Source organism: Acinonyx jubatus, chromosome C1, assembly GCF_027475565.1.
Source record: "Acinonyx jubatus isolate Ajub_Pintada_27869175 chromosome C1, VMU_Ajub_asm_v1.0, whole genome shotgun sequence".
Lineage (NCBI taxonomy): Eukaryota > Metazoa > Chordata > Mammalia > Carnivora > Felidae > Acinonyx > Acinonyx jubatus.
The window spans coordinates 175827173-175852890 of NC_069381.1; the positions used below are offsets into that span (position 1 = coordinate 175827173).

General features: G+C 36.7%; 1 protein-coding gene across 4 annotated transcripts in view; it reads right to left on the reverse strand.

Annotated features, from left to right (window-relative positions):
- Nucleotides 1–25718, reverse strand: part of TMEFF2 (transmembrane protein with EGF like and two follistatin like domains 2) — a 229275-nt gene that overhangs the window by 24605 nt on the left and 178952 nt on the right. For 3 of the 4 annotated variants that reach the window (XM_053215471.1, XM_027054361.2, XM_053215470.1), the window contains exons 7-8: nucleotides 25026–25085; nucleotides 20254–20313 (exon numbers count right to left, since the gene is read on the reverse strand). In XM_053215471.1, the coding sequence (XP_053071446.1) occupies nucleotides 20254–20313; nucleotides 25026–25085 (120 nt within the window). The remainder of the gene's footprint in view (nucleotides 1–20253; nucleotides 20314–25025; nucleotides 25086–25718) is intronic. The other variant, XM_027054368.2, reaches the window with a different exon arrangement.

Genomic DNA, 25718 nt, shown 5'->3' on the forward strand with positions numbered 1-25718 from the left:
TAAGAATTTTCTCCTACTTGATTAGTTTAGATTTAAATGAACAATATTAACAATCTCTCACAGTAGAAATGTGAAATCATAGTTCCCTTAGCTTATGAAAGCTTTAATATTCATTGTCTTCATGTCCTCATACTGTTTGCAGAAAACAGATTCTCTAGTTCCCAAACCTGACTGAGTGTATTCCCACACCCTTGGAGCTCCACAATCTTTTCTTTCATAGTTAGGACTGCCAGGGATGAAATAATTATTTTTGAGTGTCCGAACTTCCTTCATATCTCTATTTTTTTTTTTTATTGGTCTCAGGTCACTGGAAGAACTACTACTGTGTCCTGACTGTGGTTAGACATGACAAGACTGTCCTTTCAGAGCCCTGCCAGACTTAAACACATACAGTGTGGGAATCCTGGTCTGAGAGTCAGAACAATGAATCTTCCACACCAATTAAGGAAGATCAGTTTATACAGAGAAGAGGAAGTATGCCCAGCGGAGGAACAGCTTTGCAGAGTCTCAAGATCCCATCTGTCTTTGGGCTAAACAAAGTTGGACCCACACAGACCCTTTATCATCTTTTCAAGCTAGGTCATTCCAAAGAAATTAAGCGCAAAATATGAGCAGGAAGGGCTTTAGGTACACTCATTTCATTTTTATTCTCTAAGTATTTCTCAGTATTCTCTGAGGGGTATTGAACATAAGGTACATTTGCTGTTAGTCTCCTAATATACAATTGATATGTTATAGGAGTCAAATAGTTTTGGTAATTGACAGTGGATTTTTGTTAACACTGAAAATAATCTCATTTCTCCTACAAATGAGAAGTTGTGTCAAGTTAAGTTCAAGATCTAATTTCTGTACCTACAAGTTGTGGATTCAAAGCAAGTCACATACCCCTCTACGGATCAGTTTTCTCATCTGTAAAAATAGGGATGATAGTAGTATTTGCGTCACAGGGTTATTGTGAGGAATAAATGAGAATATCCACATGAAACGCTCCGAACGAAAGCCAACAAGTAGTGAGCCCTTAATAATGCTTTAGTTATTGTTATTGTCATCACATGTCCTCACAGTCATGTTTTAAAACATATCTAAAGGAACCAGTCAGAAAGAAGCAATAGACCTAGAAATATTCTCTGTATCCCTTTAAGTTACTCTGCTTTGTTTTTACGGGAATGCACATCTGTGGAGAGATTCCCTGGCTCACATTTACAGGAGATTGTTTGTTGTATCCGCCACAAAAGACTCCAAATAGCCAAAGCAATCTTGAAAAAGAAAAGTACAGCTGGAAGCATCATAATTCTGAACCTCAAGCTACGTTACAAAGTTGTAGTCATCAAGACAGTATGGTACTGGCATAAAAACAGACACACAGATCAATGGAACAGAATAGAAAACTCAGAAATGGATCCACAACTCTATGGTCAATTAATCTTCAACAAAGCAGGAAATAATATCCAATAGAAAAAATACAGTCTCTTCAACAAACAGTGTTGAGAAAACTGGATAGCAACATGAAGAAGAATGAAACTGGACCACTTCCTTACACCATACACAAAAACAAATTTTAAATGGATGAAAGACCTAAATGTGAGACAGGAAAGCATCAAAATCCTAGAGAACACAGGCAGCAACCTCTTTGACCTCAGTCAGAGCAACTTCTTACTAGACGCATCTCTGGAGGCAAGGAAAACAAGCAAACATGAACTATTGAGATTTTATCAAGATAAAAAGCTTCTGCACAGTGAAGGAAACAACACAACTAAAAGGTAGCCTATAGAATGGGAGAAGATATCTGCAAATGCCATATCTGATAAAGGGTTAGTATCCAAAATCTATAAAGAACTCATCAAACTCAATAACAAAAAAGCAAAGAACCCAGTTAAGAAATGGGCAGAAGACATGAATAGATATTTTTCCAAAGAAGACATCCAGATGGCCAACAGACACATGAAAAGACGCTCCACATCACCTATCATCAAAGACATAAAAATCAAAATCATGATGAGATACCACCTCACACCTGTCAGAATGACTAAAATTAACACAGCAAACAACAAACGTTGATGAAGATGCAGAAAAGAGGAACCCTCTTACCTTATTGGTGGGAATGCAAACGGGTGCAGCCGCTCTGGAAAACAGTATGAAGCTTCCTCGAAAAGGTTAAAACAGAACCACCTGATGATCTAGCAATTGCTCTACTAGGTATTTACCCAAAGGATACAAAAATACAGATTCGAAGGGGTACATACACCAAGATGTTTACAGCAGCACTATCAACACTAGCCAAATTATGGAAAGAGCCTAAATGTCCATCAACTGATGAATGGATAAAGAATGGATATATATAGAAATTGATATATATATGTATATATATACATATATACACACACACACACACACACATAATGATCAAAAAGAAGGAACTCTTGCCATTTGCAAGGACTTGTATGGAGCTAGAGTGTATTAGGCTAAGCGAAATAAGTCAGTCAGAGAAAGACAACATATGATTTCACTCATAGTGGAATTTAAGAAACAAAACAGATGAACATAGGGAAAGGTGAAAAAAAAAAGAGAGGGAGGCAAACCATAAGAGACCCTTAAATACAGAGAACAAAGTGAAGGTTGCTGGAGGGGAGGTAGGTGGGGGATGAGTTAAAGGGGCGATGAGTATTAAGAAGGGCATTTGTTGGGATGAGCGCTGGGTGTTATGTGTAAGTGATGATTCACTAAATTCTACTCAAACCAATACTACACTATATGTTAACTAACTAGAATTTAAATAAAAACTTAAAAACAAAACAAAACAAACAAAAACCCCTAAGAGATTGTTCAGCAGAGGAAAAAATGCAGACTTTGGATCAGAGAGAGCAAAATCTCAGCATGGACATTTGATTTGGTTAATGGTCTTTTGGCAAGTTGCTTCACTTTCCTCATTGAGAAAGAAGGGAACAGGGAAGCAAATTGGCAAATACAACGTGACATGATGCCTGGGTGAGGACAGAGGCCAAAGAGCATGTGGAAGAACCTTTGTCCAGACTTGAGGGTAAAGGCGGGGAGCAATCGGCCTCTGCTTCTTCATTTTTAAAATGGTTGAAATAATGGTCCTGCCTGTTAACATTGTGAGGCAAGAAGATCGCAGGCTTGGGAGCCTAACTGTCGAGGTCCAGTCTGGGCCCGCCCCACACCACCCTCCCCAACTGTGACCGCAACCAAGTTATTTAACCTGTATGCATGTGTTTAAAACATTTATAACAATATCTGGGACATGGTAAGTGCTCACTAAATTATAGTTATTTTTCCCTAATATGTGCATGCATAAATGAGCTTTTAAAAGTAAAGAAGTGTTTATTAAACAGAGTGCCTGGCCCATAGTAAGTGCTCAATAAATGAAAGCGGCTGCTATAATCATCATCATTCCCAGAGGAAGGTTATCTAAGCTGAAACATGAAGAATAAATAAGAGTTAAACAAATGAAAGAGACATGCGAGTATTCCAAGTTGGAACAATATATACAAAAACCCAGATGGGAGACACAGCATGGTTTGTAGGGACACTGGCAGTTTCTAGAGCATAAAGGTAAGGAGATGAGAGTAGAGGGAATGGATTAAGGAATGCAATACGTGCCATGAAAGCTATTCTATATACTACCCTGCCGTACAGTAGGCACCTGTACAGTAGGCACCCATGAACTGTACAGTAGGCACCCGTGAAGCATGTATGTGCAGGACTCCGCTCCTGGGGAGACAGTCTCTCCATCAGGAACTGCAGTTCCCACTGCAATGCTGGTCTTAGCCAGCCCTTGAGGATACGGTGTTGCTGGTGTTCCGCGGAAGAGATTCAGTTATACTCAGTAGTTGAGTCTTGAGAGAGCCCCGAGGAGATGAAGGAGCCCTTGATAAAAGCCAAGGGGGTAGGATTCTAGAGTCAGTAAAGGCAGACTTCATTTTGACAACTTACAAAGGAGACAAAGCCATGGTGTCTCTATCTCTAATAAAGTAATCTCTCTTTCCATGAGGTCTTATAAAAGACGTGGAATTATCTCGTGGCAAAACCAGACCAAAAAATATAATGCTTTTAGGTCATTTTTCAAACTAAAGGCAATATTAATAGTGTAATTTGAATCACTTAAAATGACAAATCTTAAGACTTGCAATGTATTCTTATCTCTCAGATACAAGAGTTGCTGAGTCAATATGATCTATTCTGATGGGAACAAGTTTGTTACAAAAGATAACATCCATATTCCTCATTTTAAAAATAACTTCATGTTTTTATATTTGATGGAGTGAGATTCTGTAATACATTGGAAAAAACATGCATAATGTTCATTCATTGTGGCAGTATATCATAATTACTCAGCTTCCTTTTATCATTAATAATGGAAGATTGTGAATAAAAACATACTAATATCCACCAGATGTTCGGAAAAACATAAATATCTCCAAATGTCAGCACATTTTAGCAAAAAGTCAACAAAATTTTGTCTACTTCTTTTTCCTTTTTTAGTTTTCTGAACATGTTCTTTGATAACGATATTTTTAATCCTCATGAAGGATTTGCTTTTGGTTTCCTTAATGTCTGCCACAAGAGACTGACTGCCTAGTTCAAATGCAGCGAACATGCATCTAGCTACCCTTTTCCCTATTACTCTATATACCAACAGGCCGGCTGATGTAATGGAAAGAGATCAGCCAGCTTTGTGGTCAAAGAGGTATCAGTTTATACATTTTCTCGGCTTCTCAGCTAGGTGACCTTGGGAAAATTGCTTAAACTTTCTGGGCCTAAATTTCTTTATCTTTACAAGGGTGATAGTAATTCTTTCATTGCAGGATCATTTCAAAGAGAAGCACTAATAAAATGCCAAGCATCCAGCCATATTCAATAAAAGGTAGCAATTATATTATTCATCTGAAGACCATTCTGATTTCTTAGGTTCCTTTGACTATCACATTTTCCCTTTTCTTCCCCATTGATACCTTAAGCCTGTTAATTTACTTTTTCTAGAATTCAAGTGTTTCCCTTCAGTAATCATTTTAGAAGCTTATTCTGTTAGCCCCAGCGCCCTCATAAATATGCTGTGCAAGGATGAGGGCAGGCTTTGTCATGCTTTTTAACACCCAAGATGAAATTGTGGTGCAGACACTACCTGACAGATTGCACGTAGCTCTTCTTGGTAGGGAAACAATTCCCCCAATGGACTCCATAAAATGGCTAGTCAAAGTTGCATAAAATAATTTCTTTATTTTTTTTTCCTGTGATGAATTCTATCATCTTAACTTGGAAAGGAAAAATGACCTACTGTAAAAATAATACCTGGGTACCGGGTCCCCACGAATGGGGTACATCATTGGATGATGTACTTTTCCAGAAGCAAAGAGCATCCTAAGAGTGCAGAAAAAAAAAATGTGCTTTATAGAGTGGTACCCTGGTGTCCTGGAAGGATAATTCATTTAACATAAAGGAGTTATTTATCCCCATCTGGTAGTTTACATACTGTGGTTTACCAGAGGGATTTTTTTCCAAAGTGACCATTTTGTACCGAGTCAGGGGAACAAATAACGAAATAGGAAAGAGGTAATAATTGAAGTCTTGGGGTTTTTTTTTAGTACAGCCTTTAAAATTTCACACGGAAAACAATCCCTGGCATAGAGGTTAAGTGTAGAAGACATCATGAGGCCCTTGACTTCTGTGTCAACGTTTAGAAGAAAGCAAATACTTGATGGGAAGTTGTCTTCTTTTTATGTCTTTTTTTTTTTTTTTTAATCTGTGAGTCCCTTTTCTTCTAGCTGGTTCATTTCTGTTACTAGTCAAGTACTGTGGGTTTTAATTTCCTTTTGGTCTCAATTTGGCCAGGTGGTCTGTGACCTGAAGTACCACAAATGTATTCAGAGGTAGTAAAAATGTGTTCTTCCATATCTTGACTCATTGCTACTCTATCAGTTTATTTTATTTTGATATGGAAACTGGTGGATACTATACAAAGTCTCCCTTCCTGGAATGCAGAGAGCAGCTTATTTATATGTAGATGTAGCTATATGACATTTTCAAATGCCATACATTTGCATATGAAGGTCTCTTTCTTCCCCTTTTAGTAAACAGTCATTGCTATTACTTCCAAAGCAATGTTGAGAATTATATTTTCTATACAGGTCCTTCCTTAAAATGTTTTTTAAATGCCCAGTAGAGATAAAAAATTAAACCCTCAAACTGGAATACGCTTTTTGGGGGTGACAATTTATAGACATCTTTTGGCACCTTCTGTTTCCGTCATTTTGCACTAAAAGTCCTCGAAAATGAAACAATACGAATACGGTCAAAATGTCTTAAGAACAAAGCAAAAGTGACATTAGTTTGATATGGAGCTTCCTTTAAAAATTCACGTGGTTTTGTTTCTAGAAAGATGACTGTCGGTCTGACTTATTTATTCAACAAGTAATTATTTAATGTCTACTATACACCAGGCATTTTTTTGCCAGACAAGGCATTTACAGCGGGGGAAACCAGAGAAACTCCCTGCCCTCAGGAAGTTTATATTGTACCAAACGAAGACAGAAAGCCTAAAGGTAAAAGCGTAGATACAAGTCTGTTCTCACTTAACACTGTGAAGAAAATGAAACATAATACTGCCACAGAGAATGCACAGGGTGCAGATGGGCCTCAAATAGGGTGGGCAAGGAGGCTTTCTTCTGAATGGTGCCAAGGGTCCTGCTGGGGGAAGAGGAGGGGCAAGGGCATCCCTGAGAGCACAGAAAAGCCTGGGGTAGACATGACAGTCCAGAAACACAAGTTCTGCAACAAGAAGGACATTTTTAAATGCATCTCTCAAAGTGAAATGGTTATGTGACTTTAAAGTTTGAAGAAACATGAAGGAGGAAGGAAGAAAGAAAAAAAAGAAGCTATTGAGCGTTTCCACATTTCCATTTGCTTCCAGAGCTCCCTGTTACGGGAGCAGGTTCCAACTGCTCGCCAGAGTTTCATTCTTGGTCAGCTTTGCTTTTCCTTCTACCTGAGATCCCGGCACCCCCCAGACGCAGCTTCTACTTGAGGATTACGACACGATTCTTTTTATTTCTACTTCCCTCCAGATTTTTCAGCCTCATCTGCTCATTTCGATGTCGATGCCCTCATGCAAAGCGGAGGAAAAACGGACTAAAGATTCTCCTCTTCCCCATACTGAGCCAACTTCACATTGACTCTCCCCTTCCCTTGGCATTCATATCTGGTCACTTAGCAAAGCGGCTGATTTTATCTTCTGAATCCACAGAGTCTGTTTCTTCTTCTCTGCTGCCATCACTATCTACAACATTCAAACTTCATTGTCGTCTGTTTGGTTAGTACCATATCCTGCTACCTCATCTTGCCTAGGGTCCTTCTTGTCTAACCTATTCACTTCTTTGCCAGTGTTTGTTTGTTTGTCCTGTTTTGTTTTATTATTTTTAAATTTTTTAAATTTTTTTTTTATTTTTGAGACAGAGAGAGAGAGAGAGAGCAAGTGGGATAGGGTCAGAGAGAGAAGGAGACACAGAATCTGAAGCAGGTTCCAGGCTCTGAGCTGTGAAGCACAGAGCCCGACGGGGGGGCTCCCACTCATGGACCGTGAGATCATGGCCTGAGCCCATGTCGGACACTGAACCAACTGAGCCACTCAGGTGCCCCTGTTTTATTTTTTAAATAAAATATGACATCATTTAAGATACCTCAGTGTACCCCTATTGAGCAGAGGGTAAATTTCTACTTTCCTTGAAAACGAGAAAAGAGCTTCGTTTGATGCTCCAAACCATATTTCTATTTTAGTCCGTATGTTCCCTTTCCTCAGTCCATGCTTCAGCCACTCCAAACTATTCACATTCTCTAAAAATGCCTGCTCATCAAAGCCTCTTTGCCTTTACCAATGCTGTTCCCTATGTTTATAAAGATCCTTTCTCTTCTCTGCCAGGTAAACCCAATGGAAGTCCCAGCTTCTCTGTGACACCCTGACCTCTTATATTTCTAGTCATAGTTACTCCATCAGCTTGAATCTCTGTTCTATTACATAGGCATCTCTGAGCTATACTTAGTTCTAGAAAGGACTCATTATACCTCCTCCCCAGGCAGGTTGTAAGGAGACAACTAGTGTGTTCTATATACAATAGATGACACAAAGTAAATAAAAACAAATATGGTTTTCTATTATTTTGTTTCTACTTCAACACTCTGAATACCTTATCTCCTATTTGCTGTGAAAAAGCTATTTGAGGGGCACCTGCGTGGCTCAGTTGGTTGAGCGGCCGACTTCAGCTCAGGTCATGATCTTTGCGGTCCGTGAGTTCGAGCCCCATGTCGGGCTCTGTGCTGACAGAGCCTGGAGCCTGCTTCACATTCTGTGTCTCCCTCTCTCTCTGCCCCTTCCCTGCTCATGCTGTGTCTCTCTCTGTCTCAAAAATAAATAAACATTAAAAAAAATATTTAAAAAATAAACATTAAAAAAATTAAAAAAAAAGCTATTTGAATAATTATCATTTAGGATAAGAGTGCTTGTTAGAGTAACATGCCTCTCTGAACTTAAAGTTAGGGAGAGGCTTGGGTGTAGTTTGCCTCTGAATCCCTTATTTCCTAAACAAACAAACAAACAAATAAAAAGAAAAAAAAACATTATCAGCATTAGTGAGGAACTGATCAACCCTCATAAGATGTTCACTAATTAAAATTCTGCATCCAATTCACTAATCACAGTCTCTCTAAGGCATTGCATCTTCCACATGAGCAAACTTTGTGGGTCTCAGGTTGTTTTGTTGAAGTCTTGGGTACCACCAACCTGAGGGCCAGGACACTTTACTTCAAGGGTGTCACAGTTGAACTTATGCCACTTGATAGTGTCTGAAAATGGCACTCTTCTAGGCTTAGGATTTATTTTGATGAACTTGGGGCAGCGGTGTTGACTATAGCAAGAATAATCGTGAAAAGACAATGGACGAATTTGCTAATCATTTTCGGGATTTCAACAGATTTATGCAAATTCAGGGGAAAGTCACTGTTTAGCAAGGGCTGACCACTTCAGTCTGTGGCTTTGTATGTCATCATTTTTAGGTTAATAGATGACACTACTACCTGAGGACATCGAGATCACGTATTCAAGGCCTGTGATTTACACATAAGGACACCAAGGCTCAGAAGGTTATGACCACATGCAGGAGCTAACACAGGTCTCCCTGGGGACCACTGTGCAGCAATGATGAGATCCAAGGGCATTACATCTCAATCCTGAGATTTCCCCACCTGGGGGGAAATGCCTCTGTTATTCAAAGATACTGTAACCCATTTCACAGGAGATAATGGAAACAGGTAAAAGGGGGGAAAAGGGTGAAGAGGGTGGAGACAGAGTTAACACTAGTTTTAAAAGTATGTTACATATAAAATAAGAAGGCTAAAATGATTTAAGATCAGTGAAAAACTGGACTCACCCATTTTAGGGATTATGACTTTTATATTAAGAATAACAGATGCGGTATACCATTATATTGTTTAAGTTTCTGATGCTGAATCATATTTTCCTACTAAAATTTTAATGTAATTTTGAATTTTTCATAGAACATGATATTTCGAGGCATGTGAATGTGGACGGTTTTCTCAGAAGAACTTTTCTTCAGCCATTTAATTTTAAAAGGTTTGTTTCATTTGTGTAAGGGGTGTTTTTAACCCACTGGAATCATTTTCCAAGACAGAAATACAAACGAGAGCCATTAGAAACCAGAATTCATTTACCAGAAACTAGATGCTGGTAGAATTTGAAGTAGTCACAGCAATCCCAAATATCTGCATTTACCACTGAGCGTGGGGAGGGGGACACTGAGCACAGTAATTTCTTGTTAAGAACTCTGGCCTGCAGCAAGATATCACTGCCTCTTATATATTTGACCGTTTCGAAAACATCCTATCCCTTAATGCTCTAAAAACGCAATGCACATGGCCAGTAATAGACATCGGCAGATCAGGATAATATGACAAATTGGATGAACTGACAGGTAGGTGATGAATAATTTTAACATGACCCTAAAAATAGTGAAGGGATGTTTGCACATTGACACTTCTTTAAAGGCAGATGGATATGCATGACCCGTGTTTTTAGACAGGTGTCAGGAATATTGATGGTTGGTATGGGAATGATCATTTTCTTGGCACTGTTGCAGTAGACAGTTTGCATGATTAATGACGCGTCTTAGTCTTTTTTTTTTTTTTTCCTCCTAGGGGCAGAAAGGGATACACACTTTTGTCACCCCAAGGAATGTAAGAATTCTGCCTGAAGGGGAAGGCAGGAGAGTTTTGTTCACCTAAAAGCACCAATTTCTTTTTTGGGGGGTGAAGGAACGGTAGTAAAATACACAAGTGGGTCTTGGCGTCTGAGATGATAGTCCCTGGTAGGATAATTGTAACAAGCTTCTTATTAACAGGGTTCCATCCCAGGGCAGAGAAGGCTCGCGCAGATGTGAAGCATGGAGCCCAGTAAGCCTAGTCTCAGACAAAAACGAAAGCGAACTGTGGCTCTGGGATGATCTGATCACATACGTGTTTGAACGAATGTTAAGAACCACTCAAAAGAAACGGCGCAGGGCCAAGGCAGGAAGTAAGAGGTGAGATCATCTTCCTAACGTTTGTATTCACTTCAGGTTTCCAGAGACAATTTTCTGATTCAAATCAATTCAATATTGTTTCCAAATCCTGAACCTAGTGAGAAAGAGCTTTTCTTTCCCAAGAATAATACTGTTTGCTCAGGTTTTTAAAATGTCACATAGAGCAGTGAATGAACTATGCTATTTCAAGGCTCAAAATTAAATACAAAGTCTAATAATAGTTTGTAGGTCTACACGGCTAAACCTTGGGTAGCCCATCTACTAAAAATATCATGGTAAGGTAATGGCAAATATAAATTAAGGAGGTAAACTACAGATTTTTTTTCTTTTTCTTTTCAAGGAATAAAGGGCAACCATGGAACTCGAGTCCCAATGAGGGGGAAAACTTGTGTATTCAAAGAAAGAATTTTCTTTTTTATACTGAGACTTATTAGCTAATACATTTAGGTGATTATGAAAGCAGACCATCTATATCTTCAAAGAAATTTAAATACAGAATACAGACTTATTTATATGAGGGGAAGGGGTGAAAATTTAATCTTCATGAACACAAGGACTAGATTGTTTCTTTATTTTCTGTTTACCCAGGAAGAGAGAGGACAAGAGTTACAACTTAAAATCCCTCCTTTGCCTTACTGGAAATATTTATGGATTTACTGATGAAATTCTCAGTAGGTAAACTCATAACAAAATGTGGGAATGATGGAGTGTGTCTTATCTGAAATAGGCTCCTCACATTTCTAACTCATAATTTTAATTGGTATACTGCTACAGTCAAGTTCTGTAATAGAGTTCTCTTAACAGGGCTAAATAACATTACCTTAGAATAATACAATTTTTACTCGAGTTCTGAAGCATTCTACACATGTTGCGGAAATGAACTCTTCCATTCCTTGGGAACACATTGAGGGGAAAAAACATTGTAACAATATGAATGGCTGCTCCAAATGGCTTTGGAGCTTTTGGAAAAGGGAGTCTGAACAAGGCATAAGCCAACCAGCAGGGAACAGAACTACCTGGGGCATACATTCACAGCTTTAGATATAGGCAAAAGAAGACTGAGTCAAACAGCCTTGTCGTTTATTTTTTTATATCACCCAATTAATATATTCATATGCAGGAATAGAAAAAATGGAAACTTAGAACCTAAAACTCTTCAGTTTGAATTTTTTAAAAATTAGATCAAATTATGCTATCCACATTAAATAATTATTTCAACCTGAAAAATAATCACAACTTTGATGACAATATGGAAAACATGTTAGAATAGGTTTTCCTATCCTAAATTTGTGCCAACCATAATTCCCAGTAACTGCATAGTGAGTCACATCTCACAAAGGGCTTTCATTTCTAAAACATGTGAAAAATGTAGAAAACATATCATTTTCATTTTAAAGATTCTCAGAGAAGACAGGAGACTTCCCCAGATTATGTAACATTTGTAAATTGAGCAGCTGGGTTTAGAATGTAGGTCTTTTGATAACCTGTCCAGTGTGTTTTCCACAAAATCAAAACATCTCAGTAGGGAATTAACAAGCTATATAGAGAATAACTTTCAATAAATGGATTTCAATAAATGGCTACTTGTATGTTATTTCATTTATCTATGCCAGAAAGATTTACTTCATTTTTTTCTTTCAATGATTCACTTTTGGCATGAAGCTAGTGTAGATGGAAAAAAAAAAAATTGTCCCACCTTTCAGAGATAGTCTGTTTCCAAAAAGAATATCATACATTTTTCAAAACATTAACACAGATCTCTCAGACAATTTATTTACCAACACCTCTTTCTTAGGTACTTTTTTGTTCCAGTATAAAGGTCAACGGTACACGTACTATACGAATTGGTAGTAGTATAATCTGAGACAGAAAATAGCATTGCTGTGAAAGTTATTCATTTGTTTCAATACTAAAGTAATTACTGTAGCAAAGACTTGCTCATTTATCATTTCCCGTTGTCTCTGCTATTTTTTAAGTTGTCTTTTTAAACAAATATCCTCATTGTCCTTGTTACAAAACCAATAACTTTATTTTACGACAGCAAACCGAGGCAGCAAGGTTTATTCCCTGTTCCAAGGAGGGTCTACGCCTGGGAGCTTCTGAACAGTATTGTCCGTTAGCGTCCTTCCCTGAGGAGTGTGGCACAGTCTAGCTGACCGCTAAGTTGCATTTAAGAGACATCTTCAGCTTCCCCTTCTGTTTCACTTATGAAGGTTTTTCATGAACCCCTGAGATCTAATGTTATACATATCAAGCATTTTCTTCCATGAACAATACAATTTTAGTCTTAAGCATTGCTGTTGGATGCTTCAAATGAATTTAGCCAGTTGATTTTAAATAGATTCTTACGAAGCAAGGTTTACAAAGATTTATACTGTAAAAGTGCCTGATAATATAAAGAAATGGTTGCTTTTGACTTCTCAAAGAATATCATTAAAGATCTTTCAAACAGGTCTGCAGTTTGGTCAAAATTTGTAAGGAGCAGCTAATGTGAACTAAAAGATGACAGCTTTGAACAGAAGCAAGGCAGGGACCCAGGTTATTAAAATACTACTTCAGGATAGTAAGATAAGGAGTCCAATTATGACTGGGACTTTCTTCAATTACTTACAATAGCTAAGAATATAACTTCTTTTTTAGACAGATGAATTTTTATTATTCTGATAAGCCTTTTCAGAAACAGATCTTCTCTCTTATTTGTGAAACCTTAAAACACATTTCCGTTAATGGGACAACCATCATTTTAGAAAAAGAACACGTGTGTGTGAAGCAGTGAGATAAAAAGTTTGGACCAAGCCAATCATCCTCGTTTCTGGGATTGTATCTCCTTTTGTGGCACAGGAGAATTGAAAATGCTCAGGAAACCCAGCTCTGGATTTCATAGGTCACTTAATTTGTAGAACCAATGTCATACGTGCTTTACCATAATTTCTAACACCATAAAGCAGGATTTACAAACCTTGGTATTATCGGCATTTTGGTTAGGTAATTCTTTGTTGTGGAGCCCTGTCCTGTACATCACAGGATGTTTAGCAGCATCCCTGACCTCCAACCATTAGATGCAAGTAGTATCCACTCTCTTCCAGACAATCAAAAATGTCCCTAGACATTGTCATATGTCACCCTATTTGAAAACCTCGGTCATAAGGTCATGGTCAACAACTTTCCCTCAAATTCATGATTTCTGCACTAAAGCTATGTACTTGGTTACATCATAAATCTCGGAAAAAAATATAATCTAATATTATTACCAAATTTTACTCATGGGAAAACTTAGGTTCTGAGAAGTTAAATACCTATTTAAGTTTCAAGTTAGCTTAGACTAGAGAAAAAAAGAAGCAAAAGTTTCTGCAGTCCTATTCCCCTCTTTCTTCTACAAAATGCTATTTGTAAGTCATGGGCTCTGAAATTCAAATGGAATTAAGAAATAAATATGACTGCACGTATCATTGCAGAATAGTTTTGCAGAAAATTCAAAACAATAGATAACATACTTTCAAACTGATTTTGGAATAAACTAAGTTATCTTATTACAGTGGTATTATTTTCCTGATGATGATGATAATGCTAATGATGACAATGAAGATGGCAACAGTTTTCTTAGGGTAACATTATAATTAGCTCTATTTCCTAAGCATATACCGATTCATGGTCAAAGTAAACAGCTAAGAAACATGCTAAGTTGCAGAATGCAGCCAGCTTGAAAGCTAGAATACAGGCCTGATAATCTACTGAGAAGACTGAGAGTTAATGGTTGCTTATCGTTGCTGATGGGATATTATGCTTCCTATTGATTGTTCGAATTGTAGAAGACAATGTGAATACTCTTAAAACTACCACAGAGATAAGCTTCCCTGGCCTACCTGTTAAGTTCTTCCTCACGCTCCCACAGCTACATTTCATTAAAAACCAGAATCTGAGAACAGAGGTATATGTGCCAACTGTGAGGAGGGGTGAGTAGCCAGGGATGTGGGGACAGGAGGGGGATTCGCTCAGAAATTATTTCAAGCAACTGGAAACCCCCAACTTCCTTGGGGTTCTTTAAATAACAGAAAAATAAAGAGGAAAAAAGCCAGTGGTGCAAGATACGTAAAATAATTGTGACTGTACATGAACAGTCAATCTGCAGAAGTGAATTTGGATGTGTACTGCCTGACAAAGCACTAATTGCTTGTTGGTTTAAACTCTGTAGACTAATAACATGCCCTTTCTGGAATACTTAATTTCTGGAGGACAAATGGCGCTTGTTTTTAAGCTTCATTTTCTGAGTGATTTTAAAAAATTTATTAACGTTTTTTTTGTTAGACCTTTATTTCCAGTATTAAATGAAATTTTTTAATGAAATACTCTCGAGAGGGAGTTTTCTGGATAGCACACACAGCTTTGAATCTCAGAAAATGTAAGAGAAAGTGGAAAAACTGGGTTTTTTAATGGCCTGGTATATATTTTTTAGGCATTATTATGTAACACTATCAAACATTGGTAATGTGTTCACAACTCTTTGGAGAACTCTCCATCTCATTCTGTGTGGGATAATTAATAAATTCATTGTTTTATGAAACTAAACATTAACATTATCACCATAAAGGGTATTTGTTAGCATACATGCTAAGAATAAAAATCTTAGTAAATACCAAAAAAAATTAAACTTGCTTTCTAAGATTTATTCATTCTTCTTTGTTATTGGTCGGATGTCTTTGGATTACGTGTTAAAGAATGGCCATGGAAATTAATGTTGTGTAAAAACTCTTACAGGTTTCACAGTGAAGGAGGACCTACCAATCCAATATGGCTAATGCTGACATTCTGTACTAATATTGTCATTTCTAGGGTTATTGAGTGAGATCCCAGAGGGATTCAAAAGTAAGGATAACAAGATTGCTCTGTACTTTACCAGAGCACCAGAATGCCTTAAAGTCATGAAATGCTTCAGGGAGAACAAGCCTCAATGTCACCCTGACTAAATGTATTATATCTAGGAAAAGAGGTAGATTGGACAAGAATTAGTCAGAAATGGCAACTCAGACAAAGGAGAATAACACAGGTCAACAGTGTTAGGTAAGCTCTCACCATGGGAGAGGATGTCCTGGCCAAAGGCACTTCCCTATCTCGATCTGAGGGTAGTGGTAGGTATCTAATTTAGAGTGTAGACATTTGTATCTTAGCTTGTTACCTTAAATATCTGAAGAATATATCCTCTATTCAAGCTCACTAAGTGACCTCATCCTGCTGGGCTTCTCAGAGAATTCAAGTCTAAGAAGAGAACGCATTGGTCAGGGGACCCGAGTCCTCCCGGTAATGCTTTCTCATTGCAAATCAACACACAGACATTGAATCTGATTAATTTGAGTTCCCTGCTGAACAACAGCTTATTCCTGGTGTGTTGAAAATTTAGATTTCTAAGTCTACAGGTCCAAGAGCTTTTATACCGAATTTAGTCAATATCCGATTCCTGCCCTGTCCTGCCCCAGTTGCCCACCTCCACTGAATCACCATGTCCACAATGTGCTGCTGGTTTTGGTTCTCCATCTTTGACTAAGCCTATCTTTTTGTCCCCAGTTTCCATCCACTTCCCAAAGCTCACCAGAAACTGTGCTCCATAATCAGCAAATTCCTCACCGCACATCTTCAGAAGTTTCACTGAAATTCTCATCTCCCTTCTTGCATCCTGAAGTACTAGGTTTCTCCTAGAATACCACACGCCTTTAGTCTTCTCACAAGGTGGCCATTTTCTCTACCCTCTTTTCCCGTGTTTCAGGACTCAGAGGTGGGTGTGGGTGCTAACCTCCCTGGTCCTCATTAGTATTTTCATGTTATTGGACCACCCCACTTCCCTCAAGCCTTATCACTGATTTTCATACATTGTTATGCCTGGAGTTTGGCTCACAAGTTAGATTTCTCTTAATTACATTTGAGTTCAAACAAAAAGTCTGAGCAATTTCCAAATGAACAGCTTAAAGGGAACAAGCTATGACCCATGAAACAAGGAACAGTGTTTAGAAACACAATATTTCCGAGGGATTTTAGCTTCAAAGATATTTAAAAACATTTTTAGTTGATTATATGTGTACACAATCTCAAATCATCAAGATGTGAGAACTGAATTTTCAATGTGCTTGATAATGTGGGTTCATATATGTGAAGCATATCAGACTCATTAACAAAAGCAGCAATCAAAGTGGTCTGGATATTTTGGGGTTTTTTTTTGAAACTGCTTGAATTCTATTTATTAGTTTTATGGAAAACAGCGTGTCTTGAAATTATGCAGAGCATTTGGACATATCCTCGTCTTCTTTCAGTTTCTCACATTCTACCCATATTTATGCCACTTTTCCTAGGAATGGAAATAACAGGCTTGAGGTAAAAGGGTAAATTAAGGTGCAGAACTGTGTCACTTTCACTCGTGGTATCTAGATGTTCGCGTTCAACCAGCCTTTCCTCTTTGCCTCCTGTGTTAAACAAAGCAACAAAAGCTAATCAGCAAGGAAATGCAACTCTTTTCCTTTGATGCTTAGCTTTTGTTGCACGCATTTGTTCTGACCTTGATGCTCTGACTCTTTAAGGTGTGTGTGTATCTGTGTGGCTGCTGGTTGATGATGTACAAACACTAACTTTTCTCAGTAGAAAGAATGTTTTGCATAACGGGCATAACTTCTTATATATGACATTCCTGTTATTTCTGCTTGATACTTTCCCATCACTATGGTCACCCATTACACAGGCTTCTTTTAAAGAACGAATGTGCAGTTCTTTCATACGAACACCCTGGGATACAAACGACTAACTTTAAAGGTCAGGAAGAAAAGAAATGTAAGCGATATCATGATCTTGCAATTCTGTCAAGCCTTACGTCCTTTTACTGAATTTTTATTTGAATCTCATGTTTTACTAATCGGGTGATCATATTATTTTAAAGCGATCAAACTATATTGTACATAGAATTATGCCTGGAGGCAAACTGAAAAGTTAGCCATGTGAAAATTTAGACATACCAATGTGCTGGAGACTTACAAATGGTAGGTGCTCAATAAATACTTCTTTACAGATGAATTAAAAAGTCTGCCAAAATCTCTTGCGACAAATTATTGTACGACTTGAGTAGGAAAAAAAAGAAACCCCTTGTAATTGTATGAGTCCAGAAATGAAAGTATTTGTACAACAACTCTGAATATATATCATATGGCTGGACCACAGCGCATACAATATGTTATACTGTCCATTAATAAATTTTCAATTGTCAGACAAAAAGGAAAATAATCACAAATAGCTGGTTTGCTAGTTTCTTGCTAATATGTTACATAATGTCTTTTTCATTTCAAACTTTAATTTTCTTTTAGTTTATTTTTTGAGAGAGAGAGCAAGTAGGGGAGAGGTAAAGAGAGGGAGAGAGAGAATCCCAAGCAGGCCCCACACTGTTTGCACAAAGCCCACTGTGGGGCTTGAACTCACACACTGAGCCAACATCAAGAGTCCCAGTGGGATGCATAACTGACTGAGCCACTCAGGTGCCCCTTATATTCAAACTTTAACCCTAAGGAAGGAGGCTTATTATCTCCATCCAACAGATGAGGAAACTGAGGCTCAGAAAGGTCAATTAATTGGCTCCAGGTTAAATAATCAAAAGCATGGCCAGTGTTTAAACTCGGCCCTGATTTTTAGTGGCCTTAACCACTAATCTGCCTGCCACACCTTTATGGAAGAGAAAGGTACAGGAGTAACACCTCAAAGTGAACAATTTGTTTCAGAAAGGAGCATTTCAAATCAGAAGAAGAGCACATAAATGATGCAGGATGCATTTATGAACTGGGGCATAAACACAAAGTTTTCCAGAGTCTACCAGGGCCCAAGGCAACTCTTCAGTAGGAAACGTTCATCTGTATTGCAAATACCATTTCTGTGTTTATCTATAACCATGAACATAACATAATATTACAGATGACTGGCTACATGATTTTATGGAGAAAACAATGAAAGCACAGAAGTTCAAGAGAGCAGGAAAAATTGTGAGCTAGAGTTCATAGAAAGCTTTATGAATTTTGCAGCAGTCTAATGTAAATCCCAGAGGGGAAAATACTTGAATTGAGATACTTTCCCTCAGAAATCTTGAGAAAATCTTGACATCTTAATTCATTTCCTGAGCTTAAATATTCTAGGCTAGTCTGGTGGCACTGTAATAGCCTGGGCAAACGTTTTTATTTATTTCACTGTTGATACCAATATTTGTGCTACAAGCTGCTGCCTGCATTTGCTGCTATTTATTTATTTCCTACAGATCAAATTATTGGCCTAGACATAACATGCTTTCCGGTGAAGTGCTCTTTGTGTTCATGAGCAAACGGAAAAAGCTTCCATTTTAAATGCAGATTTTTTCCCACATGACTGAATTAATTCATGTTATAAATATGATATGTAACCACTTGATATTCGTGTCGATATACATATAGTGGAAGAGGAATCGAGGCAAATAGTAGATTAATCAAGCAAGTGCTGTATTCGCATGGGTGGCTGGTCAATGTGTTAAAATACTGTGTCCAGTTCTGGGTCAACCACTTAGGTTTTCTGAGCCACAGTTTTATTCCCCCTAGTATTTGTAACTGTGTTTTATTGAATTGACATGAGAGCGAATAAGGTAATGGGAATGGATCTCTGTAAACCTAGAAAGTATCACACACACTTTTTCTATTAATGTAGGATTACTGGGTAGCAAAAACTGTTCTCTTTGGTTTCTCTTGTCTATGTGAGGAAATAGAAAACAGAAGAGTAAAATTTAAAAATCAAACAAGACAGAGCTTGTAGGATGTTTATGAGATAGAGACAGATTCAAAGAGAGGAGGAACTCTTTGGAGCATTTCACAGCAATGTAGGTATCATGGCGAAACATTTTTGAGTCTGGAACTCTCAAGGAGTTAACCTCTAAGATGCAGAGGGGGATCCCAAAGTCTCTAAGAATGTTCAGTAGTGACACGTCTCCTCTGGTCCCATACCATTCACGCTTTGCTGGATTCTGGAATTAGTGATGATGGTTTGAACCTTAGCTCTATCGCATACCCTTTTTAGTTAATCTCCCTGAACTTCCATTTCTCACCTGTCAAATGCATATAATATCTCCCTCACATTTCTGTCATCGAGACTGAAGGAGACAATATACGTGAAAAGCCTTTGTAAATTGCCAAGGCTTCTACAGAGAACAAGTTATTATGACAATTCACTTAGACTAGATACCCTTTCAAGATGTCAGTTTCCTCTCAGGGTGAACAAATGAGTCAATGGAATAATAGTAGGATGTATGGAATTTGGTTTAAATGTATACTTCTGGCTTCTTCCTTTCATCTTTTAGACCTGAGCTTAGTATCTAAATTAGACCCAAACTTCATATCTAAAGCATTGCTTAAAGATAAAGGAGAGGTTTCTAAAGAGAAACTTGCCTAAAAAGAATTAATCTTCTCTAAATGTTACAAGAAACGGTGAAAGGCCACAGTGTAATGCACAATAAGAAGACGAATAGACTCCATGCATACCTGTACCTAAACTCAGAGCTGGGAAGACCCTGGCTTCCTCCCAAGACTGGAGATGACTCAGGGTTAACTTTTTTCATTAGCTGCTAATACAAGCAGGGGAAATTTCTTTTCCCCATATACACATTATAATTTACCATATTCTTTATCTTTACTTGGGCCTTCTGACTCTTCTGTTAATCCAGTTCCCGTCAAATCTGTAGACACACAAGGAAGATAAGCCGAACACATTCTCTCAACAGCCATTTCCCTTAGTATTCTGGGATTTATTTATTTTTTCCAATTTGGAAATATACATAAACATAACTGATTTTTTAATCTGCCCCAGAGAGACTATCATTGAGTTACACGTATTCTAATTCTGTGGTCTAGAATTTATAGGAAATTATTACAAAAAAAAAAAATCTCCCCAGCCATATGAAAAGCCTACAGGCAAATTTCATAAAAATCATTGTTAAAGATATCATCCATTCTATGTTTTCCAGTGATGCCTCGTAAGATCTATGCCAAATATTCTTTTAGAACTTAGCATTAGAGAAATTAGTTGTTTGGTTCCTGACCTGATTATTTATTTATTTATTATCAGACACTGAAAGCCTAGGCTGCATTTTAGCAGAGACTTAGAATGATGTGTTCACCCTTGTAAAGCCCCGTGGAGTGCAGAGAGCAGGGCCTCTATTTGCTGAATGAACGAATTCATCACATTTCCTCTTTATACACTGGTTGCAAGGAAGCTTAGGGCTAAATGCAGTAACTGTAATAGTCCATGTTGCTGATATATTTATTTTCCTCTACAGTTATGCTTTGTGTTTTCACTTTCTCTTTTAATGATCTCATTGAATATGCTTTAATTGTAAGCCACCACAGATTATTTTGGAAACTGGTACAAAATGTCATGAAACAAAATTCTTTTTATTTTCTAGATGGTAAAAGACAAAACAGTTTAAATTCATGGTTTGTTTTGCTTTTTGCGCATCTTTATGTACATGTGTATATTTTACAAACATAAAACCAAGTAAATTTTCCCTGGAAGATCATGTAGCTAGTTCTTCTGAGGCATGATCAGACTTTCCAGATAGAAAAGCAATATAATCAGAAAATATATATGCCAGATGAAGAAAAACACAATAGTTGGGCTTCCTTTTTTTCGTCAAGACATGAGGGAAATTTTTTTAAAAAGAAAATGTTGCAGATTTCAAGAGGTGTAAAACATTTGCTATTTATAAAATATGCTATTTATAAAAACTTCCAGAAGGAAAGTTTAATATTAACATTTTCAAACAATGGAAACCCTCAAAAGCTCCAGCTCTGTGGAGCTTTTTGTTCTCGGAGACTTTCTGCAAGTAAATAGAAAGACCTAAATCGAAGCCTGAGTCTTAGACTGGTGAAGAAGAATAACACTAAGTGGCCCATTTAGTTTATCAGACAGGGGTCTTGTCACTCTGCCTTGAAACACAGAGCCAAAGCTCTTGATTCAGGACTCACTAACGTCTTGAGTCTCATTAAAAGAGAGAGGGCAGAGGAGAGACCCAAGTCAAGCACAACCAGAAAGCAGTGGTGGCTGGGATGATCTGGCAAATTCTTTGTTTTCCTCATCTCTATTTCAGAGGTCTCTATTTCTGAGACCTCTATACGCCTGTGAGGTCTCAGAATTCACAGCTCTGCACAAGTCCAGTCACACTGTAGTCTACCTCTGCTTAGTGTTGTTGGAGGCATGGCTCTCTTAGTTTGCATTTATTTGTTTGCAGATCGGCTCTTGCTGGTCCTTACTGCAGTCTCTTTCTTTTAAATGATATTAAATATGAGACACAAGATATTTATTTTTAGGTTTAGGCTCTCTTTAAATTATATTTTCATTTTTTTAATCAGAAATGTGTGTTCTTGTATTTAAGGTAGGCTCAAAGGGGAAACTACGGTGTGTTGCTAAAGGTTTTTCACATATAGTATTGAGGACATGTAAGAAGAAAATGAGAGTGTGTTAAGACTGGTATTTCCCTTCAGTGGGAGCATCCATGGATGTTTGTCTAACAGGGGAAGTGACTGTGACAGTGAATGTGACAATGTTCACATTGAATGTGAACACACAGCAAACTTCTAGGAATGTGAGTCACACAGTGCCCATCTTCCCTCCTTGGGGAGTTTTGAAAATATGAAACAGAAATTGAGAAGACAATGACATACTGAGTCTCTGTTTGGTTCCTTTTATTTTCCCAATGTTTTATCCCCAAATTTATAAAAATGCAAATACTGTTGGGAACCTGGAAATATTGAGGGACATGGCTATTATTTAAATAATGTCTAACGAGGGGTATACATCGTATTTTAATAAGATTGCCAATGAAAATAAAGGCATCTAAATTAAATTCCATGGGAGTTTTAAAGTATGCAATCAATGGTTAATTAGAAACTGCAAGCTTCAATTGACATTATCTTTGTTCCTGTCTTAAATGTGGATTTCAACAAACATGTATTTTTAAACATTACTTTTATCTTAAAAATTTTTCGTCGGAAATTATTAAATAAATCTCATGTCAAACTAGAAGACCTTGGACAACATGGAGGGTCTGAATAGTTTCCATTTGCATGGATTTAAAAACACATTCTCTTTCCTTCTCATGTTCAATAAAGTGATAAGATAGGAAATAATGCCAACTGAAAGCATTGACATTGGAGGTCAGAAATTATTTGTTTGAAGCCAAATTCAAATATGAATTTTTTTGGAACAATATTTCAACTCCCAAACTCTTTGAAAATGGGCAAATTGTAAGTATGTAATATGAATGACAATGAGAGAGTGGTAAACTCCATTATGATATTTAATGTACAATTTCGGAAACTCACATATATATGCATATTGATGCTAATCAACTTGAAAAGTTCTTTGTTTCAGGGAGAGGCTTGATTTTCCTATGAGTTCAATGATGGATGGTTCAACAGAGAACATTTTCATATAATATTAAATTTTTGAAGATTTTTTTTCCCAAGCGAATTAGTTTGCAAAACAAGTATAAAGGTATTTTAAGCACAGTTAGTTACTCTTTATGTGAAAGTGAAATCTTTATGAAATCTTCAAATACTTTAGGCTACAGTAAAATTAAATATGTCAGGTAGCAGCTTATAATACCTTCAAGATATAGCTATTGTTTAGAATAAAATATAGAATTTAAATTTGATTTCATTTAATATTTAAAATGTATATTATTAGCTTCAGACCTCGATTTTTCATTATCTTCTATTACTTTTAATATTTTCCTGTGGATCAGCATATTTCAAAGTGCATTCTTGGGAACATTAGTGCTGTAAAAGTGCCCCCAAAACATGTGTTATTTATCAAATAAGTTTGATAAAAGCTATATTATAAGGGATTATTCATAATCATTTTAGGTGTGATAATAATGAAGTTTTATTTAAAAAGTGTTGATATTTTAGGGTTGCAGGCTAAAGTATTTATGAATCAAATGATGTAATTTCTGGGATTTCTTTCCACATATTTTGAAAATGCTGAAACGGGATGGAGTTTGGGATGGGACCAGGTTACTACATTTGAGTGATGAATACATATCGGTTCATTATACTATCCAGCCTACATTTGTGTGCATTGTGTATGTATTGGAACAAAAATTAAATAAATTAACTAATTAATAAAAGATTAATATCCCTTAAAAATTTTACAGTGCACATAAAGAGCTCTGAGGTGCTCTGGGTAAGAAAGTCATTTGTTTACCTAGGCTCTTCCCAAACTTATTGACCACAGACAACTTTTTTTTAAGGAATACCTGCTAATATCTTAGCTGGACATTTGGGAACACCTATACAATAGTAGAACTAATGTTTTTCCATGTATTATTGTTCATGCCGACTCTGGGCTTCTAGCACATAAAAGGTTTTACATGTTGAAAATCATTAAAATAAAAATTAAAAATTAAAAAAAAAATTATTTTGTTACTTCCAAATCCGGAGAGGTATGAGGTATCCATAGTACAATATCTGATTACCTTTCTTCAGTTTCATTGAGATTAATTTTGTATATGAATATAACTTCATAAATACTGTTAAAGAAAATGCAATAACTGAAAAAAATGAATGATAATACAGATAGAAGCACTTTCGATTGACTAAATTTAGTCACTACTGTTTGATAGTTAAATGAAAAACTCTTTAAAAAATTAAAAAAAAAAACCTCTACATATCATTATCATCATCAATAGTTTATTTTTATATTTCAATCCAAAATTTTATAAAATTTTATGATCTGCTATTTGTGTGCCCGTCAACTATCTCTCACTCTAGAAACATTACATTAGATAGAAATAGTTCTCAAAATAGAATTCTATAATTGCTAATAAAATGTATGTTTTTATATAAATGCTTGATAATTCTGCAGATGTCAGAAGCTACATTGTAGTTTTAAAGAACTTTATTATTTTGAAAATAGTTTACACTACTTTTTAACTTTGCATGAAAGAGAGATCGGCTGTATCTTATTATCTATAGCTGTCCTTTCTAGTGTTTTTAGAGACTAGCAAAACTTTTTCTTGTTGACTTTAATGAAAATTCAAGCAAGAACGTTTGCATTCATCACGATATGCTGCCAAAAACTGCATTAATTTCCATTGACGCCCATTAATTTGATAAATGTTTTGTCATTTGTACCGTTTGCACTGTCAAAACAAGTTAGTTATATCTTGCTGACATTTTGACAATTGCTTTAACTCTGGCAAAAAAAAAAGTATTTTATTTGCTTCAACAAAAATTCACTATTGCCTATTGAAGGTTTGAACTAAGCGAGAGAAGATCAGCACATGTCAGAGTCTTGGAAGATTCAACTAAGGTTCAACGGTAAAAATGATTCTTTCAGAACTCTCTTAAAGAAGCGCTCATATTCTGTAGTAGAAAACATTATAAGTACCTGCATAATCTGTTCTTGCATAATGCCCATCTTCAGATTTAGTAGTTGTAGTTGTGTTATCTGCGTTAAAAAAAATTAACAATTAAAAGATTGATCAAATGCATCCTAAACATCTAATGTCAAATTTACATTACTCCTCCGATAGTACCTTCATGACAATTAAAGAAATTTTACCACTATAGTTCTAAGCAACCTGTACACAAAGACAGATTTATGTCAATTTGCTTGAGAGTGAATAGTAGAATGATATCAGCTTTCTGAAGTTTGGGGCAGAGTAGGTTCACAATTACAACTGAGATAAGGTGGATGAAAGAATAACAAGTCAAAAAGCCAGGAAACGTTTGTTTCTGAATAAGAAACAAAATAGAACTTTCTAGTACATTGTGCTTTAAAAAAATGTACTTGAAACACTTCTATTGAAATCAACACATAAAAATGGTGCCATTTGTTTTTAATTTCAAGGCTTGCTAATAAATTCTCAGCCTCTTTGCTAAAAATGACTTTGGCTCTTTTTTCCCTCTGCAACGAGAATGTCTGCTGAATACAGGCTTCTGTGTTTACGGCATTATGAAGACACAGTCCCATTATACAGAAGAAAGATACGGACTGTTGCTGACAGACCCTGAGACTCCTATAATCACCAAAATGCTACAGTAGACTCTGCTATCCATTATAAATCAGAACTGTTTTTCG